The sequence below is a fragment of the Bos indicus genome, chromosome 14 (assembly GCF_029378745.1).
Source record: "Bos indicus isolate NIAB-ARS_2022 breed Sahiwal x Tharparkar chromosome 14, NIAB-ARS_B.indTharparkar_mat_pri_1.0, whole genome shotgun sequence".
NCBI lineage: Eukaryota > Metazoa > Chordata > Mammalia > Artiodactyla > Bovidae > Bos > Bos indicus.
Genome location: NC_091773.1, coordinates 70,641,555 through 70,650,708, shown reverse-complemented (window position 1 = coordinate 70,650,708; position 9,154 = coordinate 70,641,555). Strand labels below are relative to the sequence as shown.

General features: G+C 44.0%; 1 protein-coding gene across 9 annotated transcripts; it reads left to right on the top strand.

The window, feature by feature from the left end:
- The first annotated feature begins 273 nt into the window (after positions 1 to 273).
- PDP1 (pyruvate dehydrogenase phosphatase catalytic subunit 1) lies at positions 274 to 8,822 on the top strand. Of its 9 annotated transcripts, none has more exons than XM_019973791.2 (4): positions 288 to 431; positions 1,216 to 1,250; positions 4,021 to 4,157; positions 4,730 to 8,822. In XM_019973791.2, exon 4 carries the CDS (start codon positions 4,774 to 4,776, stop codon positions 6,388 to 6,390), a length of 1,617 nt encoding a protein of 538 aa, XP_019829350.1. In that variant the 5' UTR covers positions 288 to 431; positions 1,216 to 1,250; positions 4,021 to 4,157; positions 4,730 to 4,773; the 3' UTR covers positions 6,391 to 8,822. The 9 variants fall into 9 exon arrangements, with proteins under 9 accessions (XP_019829349.1, XP_019829352.1, XP_019829350.1 ...); XM_070802904.1 differs by having other exon boundaries at positions 4,021 to 4,171; XM_019973793.2 differs by lacking the exon at positions 1,216 to 1,250 and having other exon boundaries at positions 287 to 431.
- Positions 8,823 to 9,154: the final 332 nt, after the last annotated feature.

Here is a 9,154-nt window from a genome sequence, read left to right as displayed (position 1 = left end):
TCCACCCGGCTATAGCGGGCGCGGGGGCGGGCGCGGTCACGTGAGGCGGGCCCGCAGAGCCAATGGGCAGCTCGCGCGGATGGACGGGCGTGTCTGACCCTCGTGACGTCACAAAGCGGGCGGGGAGCGCGCGGCTCTTCCGCCCCCACGCGCCGAGCAGCGGCCCGCTCTGCTGCGCCCCGCCCCCTCGCCACTGCGCACCCAATGGGAAGGCGGGAAGCGCTCGGACCCGAAAGCGCGGGCGGGGCAGGGCGGGGGCCCGGCGCGGCGTAGGGGGACGGGAGGGGGCGGGGCGGAGTGGGCCGGCCTGGGGCCCGGGGCCGCGCTCCTAGGAGTCGCGGCCGCTCGTGAGGAAGGACCGCCGGGAGGTGCCGTCGCCGCCGCCGCCGCCTCCTCTTGAGAAGAAGCGGCTCCTCCCTCTGCCGTGTCCGGTTCGTATTCCCTCACCCCAGCGCCGAACCGCCGTCCGGAATCCTCCTCCGCCCGCCCGAAGTTGTGAGGCGGGCGGCCGGCACGCGTGAGGAGACGAGCCTGGGGGCGCCAGGTGCGCGCTCGAGGGGCGTCGGGGCCGCGGCGAGCGTGACGGCGCCGGGGGACTGCCCGCGGGGCTCCAGGGCCGCGGGGGCGGGCCCGCCTCGCCCGCTGGCCGCGCCCGGGGCGCCGTGAGGGCCGGCGCGAGGGTGGGTCCGAGGCAGGTGCGGCTCAGGTGGCGCGGAGGCGCTCTGCCTGAGGATTCCCCCCTCACACGCACACCCTGGGCCCAGGGTGACCCCGCGGGCCGACCCTCGGTTTTCAGGTCTGCGGCCGGCGCAGCGTGGGCGGGAGGAGGATGCTGCGCTCCCGTGGGCTCCGCGCCGGGGCTGGATGGACGGGCCGGTCCCGGGGCGCGCCTCCGCCGGCGTCTGGGCCCCCGCCGCCTCCAGCTGTAGCTCCGCGGCTCCCGAGGGGTGGGTTTGTTGGTTAGGTTTCCGCCCTCCTCCCCACCCCCGGTCTTGCGCCTCTATTCTCTTTCCCCCACCCCACCTCACCCCACCCCACCTCCTAGCCCCATTCACCCGGCTGCAGCGAGACCTCGCCCCTCCTCCGCTCGCGCCTCCCCTGCCGACGCCTCCTCTAACGAGCATCTCTGCCTTGCTTTTCAATGGGCCGGTGCCGCTGTCGCTGCTGCTCTCCGCGCGGGTTGTGGATGTTGTCGGCTCCGTGTTGTGATGACAGGAGAATGTGTGTGTGTCCCGGGCCCAGACGAATTGGTAGGTATTCCCTTAACTACCTAGCGTTGGGTACCCAGGGAGGATGATGACTGATTTTGCGTGTGGATGGTGTTAGGTGGGTTTGTGTGGAATGAAGAGGTGAGGTAGGTAGAAAAGGGGGGACAAAGGGATCTTGCACCAGGATAGCAGTTGACGCCTTAAGTGAGTGCCATTTTCAGGTAGGGTACAAAGGAAACTGATCAAACAAGTGCTGACTTGGGGCTTCGGAGTATTCCAAAGGCAGCAGGTTTCTTCATTCATGTAGAGATAACAGGAGCTGTGAAATGGCTAAACGTTGCCCCAAAATGCTGAAAAATCGCAGAGAGTCTTTATGCGGGGTGTTTAATGCAATCGGATTACATAAACTGGGGTTCTGACACATTTAATGATTAGTAAAGCTTTTTTTTTTTTCCATTTACACCAAAAGCTTTGCAAAGCTAAAGAGCTCTGGAGTCGGGGCAGTAATTGCATTCTCTTAATTAGTTTGTTCTGAGAGTTTATTGATAAAGTGGAATCATTTCCTGGCACAAGCCCTGCAGAGTACATCAATAAGAATGGATGGATCTCTTTCCTGTTTCTCCTTACAGCTCATTTTTCCTTATTAGTCACTGGCAAAATCTGCCTAAGACTAAGATGCTGTACCTAAGGTGGCCAAGTCGGGATCATGGGATCGGAATTTTTAAGTGAAATTGTGGCCAGAAATAACTTGAAGATTTGACGGTGCTTCAGTTTACCACAACTGTACCTTGCTGCTATTCTTACTGCTGCATCAGAGCCCTTTTAACTTCGTTAATTTAGCAAGTTGTCAACAAGAGTTTTGATTTCATGGACTTTTGTTGTTGAATCACAGGATATTCAGAAGGATACTCAAGAGTGTTTCGAATGTTCACTTACGGTTTATGAAAGCATTCGAAAGTACATTAACTTCCAGGAGTAACTGGTCTGATAGAGAGAGTATGTCACTTGTACTGGTGGTGAACGAATGCTCTTTAATCACAGAGTAGGTAACTTCCCTAGGAATTTGACTTTGAGAGGCATGTTGGGAATCTCGGTCCATATGCTAAACCCCTGAGTAATTGAAAGATCGAATTAATAAAATTGACTCTCTGCTTTTTTGTTTTTAATCTTGAGAATTTATACCTGAAGGAAAAATGTATGTTACTTGAGTGCCTGGTGTTTGAATTTATGTATTCAAAGCATCTGCTGCGTGAATCAGTTCTTTTGCCAAAATAGTTCATTTTGCAGTCAATTAGAAAAGCAGGAGGATTGTCAAAACAAAGGAATTTAAGGAAAGTGTGAGTTTCCCAGTCTTGTTGTTTCTTGATCAGATGTCATATAGCCCAGTTCTGTTACACATCTGTCTCTCAAACCCCGCCTCCAAACACAAACAGTACTTTGATTCAACCTGCATTCCATACAGAAACACAGGTATTTTTTTTCCTCTAAAATTCTTACATAGTAAAGTAAGCTTAAATGCAGACGTATATAAACTTACAGAGAAAATTTATTTTCATGAAAATTGGTATGTTTCCATTTTTAATAATAGAAATAATCTTCATACAAAGCATGAAATGAGTCCATGTGCTTTCTGCATACAAACCTAGCAAGAGATATCGTTCGTATCTGAAAGCCAATGTCATGTGGCCCAGCGTTGTAGCACATCTCCTGGCTCAGTCATGTACACTTAACCTTTGGATGACTTTCAGGTATTCAGTTTAAAGTGCTGTTATTTAAGTGGTTATTCTTGATAGATTCCTGTTCTTCTGGAATTTCAGGTCTTCTGAAAGACCTGACTGCCTTTCAGACGTTATTTAGTTATTGCTCTTATTTCCAAAATTCTATTCATTACCTTCTCTTGCCTAATCTTGTTTTCAATTTTGTAAACAAATTTCTTCTTAAATAGTGCAGTTAAAATAATGGTACATTCTATCACATGCAAAAGGGGTTCTATATGACTGGCTTACACAGTGCTTATTACCGAAGCAAACTCAGTGTTTGCTCCCTATATTCCACTTATCATTTTTCTAACTGTTTTTCCAAAAAGGGTATGTGAAAATAATGTAATATATAGCTAATACTCTATGATATTTGTAAAAATTTTTCTTAACGTGTTCAACCTTAGGAAGAAATAGTTGATATTAAGGCTCAAGTGATTTTCTCTTCCTTATTCCTTTTTGTTTATTGCATTTGTTTCCCTATTTAAGATATTTCTAAAGCCTATTTGTTTATAGGCCAGTTAAACACTTTGAGGCCATACCTCAAGAATTCAGGGGAAATATGTGTTACAAGAGGGATTCTTTTCGTGTATAGATTACCTGGCTTATTGATACATGTTTATTACATTTTCTAGATAAATGCTCATCAAAATGTTTTCAGTGTTCCACTTCCAGATATAAGTGATACGATTTTTCATTTATTCACGAGTATAATGCTCTACCTTTTTAAGCCAAACCGTAGAACATTAGACTACTGTTTCACTGTTTATTGATTTCCAAAGGCAAATAGATAACCATTTTTTAAAATGTAAGAGAATATTTTTCTACGGGTGAATTCTACTTGGGGTCCATAAAAGATGAAGACCATATTTCTGTAGCTTTCTTTTATGGCTGATAGGCAGAGGAAAATACTAACAAGTAAATTAAGTTCCAGAACTGAGACCATTTATGTTACTAATAAAGTTTTAGAGCTACTAAAATACTTGTTTTTTTTTTTTTAATCACAAAAAATATAGTAAAATTAATGAATAAATGAAACCTGCCCACTTTTCCAGGATTATTTGGTGACTTGGTGGCAGACCTGTGTCCCTAAACTTGCCAAATCGGCACAGTGGTCTGGAGAAGCATTGTTTGCAAGACCATCTCCTGGATGCAAGGAGGGCATTTTGGAACTTCTATTTTTATCCATTATGTAAGATTTTTCGTGTACGTGTTAATTATAGTAACGTATGTATATATTGTACAAATAATTCATGAATACACACAGGTCGAGGCTGCATCCAAACACATTTATGGTGCTGTCCAGGTGTATCAAATGCTAACCATTGACCATGGCTCTAGAAACAGGATCTTCATAAATGGGAAAAGTCCCTGTGCAATATGGGAGACCCATGGCCTTTTTTAAGGATAAAAAGAAGGGTGATTGGCCAGGTAGACTGCCACTGCATGATGTTATATAACCTTCATCTCCGCTCTTCCCAGCCAGATCTATTGTACATTCTGCCCAGTTTGTGCTGCATAAAGAACTACAAAGAGAAAAGTAAAACTGGAAGACAGTTTGCCCCTGGCTCCATTAAGTAATCGAGTGCACTTAGCAGAGTATATCCTGTAGAGATAGTACATGGTATATGTGTAAAATATAGTACCTTAGGAGGCACGGGGCACTTGTAAATTCACCTGCTAAATATCTGTTATGAAAGCAAAAATAGATTAAGTAATCTGTAACTTTTTTTCTTTGTGCGTACCTGTGAAATTGCTGTCTAGGAATCCCGGTCAGAAGTTCCAGCCTGCCACTGTTCTCTGATGCCATGCCAGCACCAACTCAACTGTTTTTCCCTCTGATTCGTAACTGTGAACTGAGCAGAATCTATGGCACTGCATGTTACTGCCACCACAAACATCTCTGCTGCTCACCCCCTTATATTCCGCAGAGTCGCCCGAGATACACACCCCATCCGGCGTATGCTACCTTTTACAGGCCAAAGGAGAGCTGGTGGCAGTACACCCAAGGAAGGAGATATGCTTCCACACCGCAGAAGTTTTACCTCACACCTCCCCAAGTCAATAGCATCCTGAAAGCTAATGAGTACAGTTTCAAAGTGCCAGAATTTGATGGCAAAAATATAAGTTCTGTCCTTGGATTTGACAGCAATCAGCTGCCGGCAAACGCACCCATTGAGGACCGGAGGAGTGCAGCAACCTGCTTGCAGACCAGAGGGATGCTTTTGGGGGTTTTTGATGGCCACGCAGGCTGTGCTTGCTCCCAGGCAGTTAGTGAAAGACTCTTTTATTATATTGCTGTCTCTTTGTTACCCCACGAGACTTTGCTGGAGATCGAAAATGCTGTAGAGAGTGGTCGAGCCCTGCTGCCCATTCTCCAGTGGCACAAGCACCCCAACGATTACTTCAGTAAGGAGGCATCCAAGTTATATTTCAACAGCTTGAGGACTTACTGGCAAGAGCTTATTGACCTCAACACTGGGGAGTCGACTGATATTGATGTTAAGGAGGCTTTGATTAATGCTTTCAAGAGGCTTGATAATGACATCTCCTTGGAGGCTCAAGTTGGTGATCCCAATTCTTTCCTCAACTACCTAGTGCTTCGAGTGGCATTTTCTGGGGCCACAGCTTGCGTGGCCCACGTGGATGGCGTTGACCTTCACGTGGCCAACACTGGCGATAGCAGAGCCATGCTGGGAGTGCAGGAAGAGGACGGCTCTTGGTCGGCAGTCACGCTGTCTAATGACCACAACGCTCAGAATGAGAGAGAAGTGGAACGGCTGAAACTGGAGCACCCAAAGAACGAGGCCAAGAGTGTGGTGAAACAGGATCGGCTGCTTGGCTTGCTGATGCCTTTTCGGGCTTTTGGAGACGTCAAGTTCAAATGGAGCATTGACCTTCAGAAGAGAGTGATAGAATCTGGCCCAGACCAGTTGAATGACAATGAATACACCAAGTTCATCCCTCCTAATTATTACACACCTCCTTATCTCACTGCTGAACCAGAAGTAACTTACCACCGATTAAGGCCACAGGATAAATTTCTGGTACTGGCGACTGATGGGCTGTGGGAGACAATGCACAGGCAGGATGTGGTTAGGATTGTGGGTGAGTACCTAACAGGCATGCACCACCAGCAGCCAATAGCCGTTGGTGGCTATAAGGTGACTCTGGGGCAGATGCATGGCCTTTTAACAGAACGGAGAGCTAAGATGTCATCGGTGTTTGAGGACCAGAATGCAGCAACCCACCTTATTCGCCACGCTGTGGGCAACAATGAGTTTGGGGCTGTTGATCATGAGCGCCTCTCCAAAATGCTTAGTCTTCCTGAAGAGCTTGCTCGGATGTACAGAGATGACATTACAATCATTGTAGTTCAGTTCAATTCTCATGTTGTAGGGGCATATCAAAACCAGGAACAGTGAGTGGGTCTTACCAAGGCAATTCTCAAATAGATTTAAAGGGCAGATAGGTTTTTTTTTTTAGATAATACTATAGTAAATATTTCCAGTGGGTCATTCTCAGCATTTCCCTATTTGATACTTTAGTCTGCCAGGTAGTCCAAAGTGACTTTGTAGCAGAGTGGCAGGATCCTGAGAATCTCGTTCTGCTTAGTTCAGACCTCACAGCACCTGCAGTTGAGGCCCATCAGTTCCTTAACTGTCGTAAGATGGCTTACGACATTGGCTGCTTTTATCACTCTGAGAAAATCAGGATGACCTGGCAAACAGGGTTTTGAATAGGCCCAAAGCAATGAACTTGCTGGGTGTATTCTTTTGGTAAAATGAAGAAACATTACTGTTCACACCTGCAGACCCCTTTCATCACCAAGATTCCAGTGTACATGAGAACATATATTTATTGCATGATTTCCTAGATGTACAACCTGTGCATTATTCATGAACTTTATTTTAACCAGAGGTAGTTTTCAAATCCACTGCTTTAAGCCATAAAGGACCGAGAACCAGGCAATCTGAATTTGTCATTGTGTGTGATCATTTGACTTGGAATGCTCCTTAAATGAGAAAACAAACACTAGCCCTTCACCCGATTACCTAATGTAGTTGAAAGATTTTCTATTTTGCCGGGCACTTGAAGACAATAAAGGTGTTTTATCTCCTCTATTGGTGTTAAATAAAGGGAAAAAAGTTTTAGTTTATATTAATGAAAAGCTTTATTTAGTTTGAAATAAAAGATCCAGAATGAAGAGAAGAGACTGATGTTCAATTATGGTCATCTACAGCCAGCACGTCACTCTTATCATGTAAACCCCTCAAGTGTGGCATGCTTTAAGTGTGTGATGGGTAGACTGCTGCTGAGAAATCATACTTCTAATCTAGTAGTGGTAAGAATTTTTGTCATGTTTGGAATTTTAAGGATGACATATTAAAAAAAATTTACATAATTTGGGGGAGTAAAGTTTAAATATTACCTTCAGGTGTTGAGATGAAGTTTTTTGTTGTTGTTTTTCCCCACTTAGGTATAGGTCAATTTAAATAATTGGTTTAAAGATTACTAAATGCTTTAAACATATTGTAGCTTATAAATAGAAATGTTAAGATACATACATGAGAAATTTTTTAAAGTAACTATTGTGCATGCCTGCTGCTTAATGGAACACTTAATAGCATCAAATATTGTTTGCAGCAGTCTCCGTAATTATATGCAGACCCTTCCAACGCTGTATCAAAGTAAATGAAAATAAATATATTCAGATTGGCTTTTGGGGAGCTTATTTGATATGCATCAAATGGCGTTGTGTTCCTGTGTTTAATGGTGATTCGTGTACAGCTGTGCATATATTTCATCACTTATTCTAGCATCACTGTTAAAAGAATGGCTATGACTATGTACAATTTTCACATAAGTTTTAATACAGAACATGATCAGTTTTCCCTTGTGTAATTAGTTGAGGGGTGTTTGGGAGTCCTTGCAGATTTCTGTAGAATACTGAACTAGATATTCAAGGACTCTGGACTGTGAACACCGAAGCAAGGTAGAATTGGCTGCAGAATTTATTCCAATTGAAAATAGACTCTGGAAGATTGCCGCTTATGAGACCATATAATGTTTGTTTTCTGAGGCCTTTTTTTTTCCCCTCCTTGAGTCACCTTGGAAATTTTCTCCCAGGTGGTATTTTGGAGGGGGAAAAGCTATTATACTATATACTTATTTATAAATGTTTTGACAGAGACTTCATTTTTTAACGGAATGTATGTAGAATACAGTAGCAGTTAAAACTCATTTTCAGGCTACTATTTGAATTTCTCTTGAACACCTTTACTAAAGAGTTCCATATTATACTTAATAAAGTCTCATCTCTGTATAGTACAGTATATATAAATTTGGTTTCTCTTGATCATGATCAAGATAGTACTTCTTATTATTACACAAGAAACTTTGTTATTATTACACAAGAAACTTGGTCTGCAGTCTAAAAGCCTGTCGTGTTAAGCCTGTAGTATTAACAGTGTGGAAATGAAAATAATTGGATGTTAGAAATTTGAATGTATTATCATCTAAAAGAAGTTTTGATTTTATTGTAATTGGTTGTCACTGTGATGTGATATCTAGAATTAAAGAATACATGTAAACTTTCATTGTATTTAGCCTTTCTTAAACATTTTTAATTTATACTTTCTAACGTGTCATTTTCTGTATATAGTCAGTGGCTCATGGTATTTATAATATGTTCTTAGCTAGTTAAATGTAATGGTGTTATGGTACACAGTACTTGGAGGGAAAAAAGTCTTATAAAAGATTTATCTGTGTGAAGAAATATGAAAAGTTTATATATTATATAGTGAATAGAAATGCCCACAGTGAATTAAAGCTTCGTATCTGCTTTCTGAATGAACGACCTGTGTTGTTTTTTAATTAATAGATTCATTAGATGCTTTCTGTGGTGATAGGAGGAGAAGGCGATGGCACCCCACTCCAGTACTCTTGTCTGGAAAATCCCATGGATGGAGGAGCCTGGTAGGCTGCAGTCCATGAGGTCACTAAGAGTCGGACGCAACTGAGCGACTTCACTTTCACTTTTCACTTTGATGCATTGGAGAAGGAAATGGCAACCCACTCCAGTATTGCCTGGAGAATCCCAGGGACAGGGGAGCCTGGTGGGCTGCCATCTTTGGGGTCACACAGAGTTGGACATGACTGAAGTGACTTAGCACCAGCAGGAGCAGT

Coding starts and splice junctions, on each gene's coding strand:
- PDP1 (XM_070802902.1), top strand. CDS start 865: ATGGACGGGCCGGTCCCGGGGCGCGCCTCCGCCGGCGTCTGGGCCCCC. Junction 948..1,215: donor AGCTCCGCGGCTCCCGAGGG/GTGGGTTTGTTG, acceptor TTGTGATGACAG/GAGAATGTGTGTGTGTCCCG. Junction 1,251..4,729: donor TCCCGGGCCCAGACGAATTG/GTAGGTATTCCC, acceptor ATTGCTGTCTAG/GAATCCCGGTCAGAAGTTCC.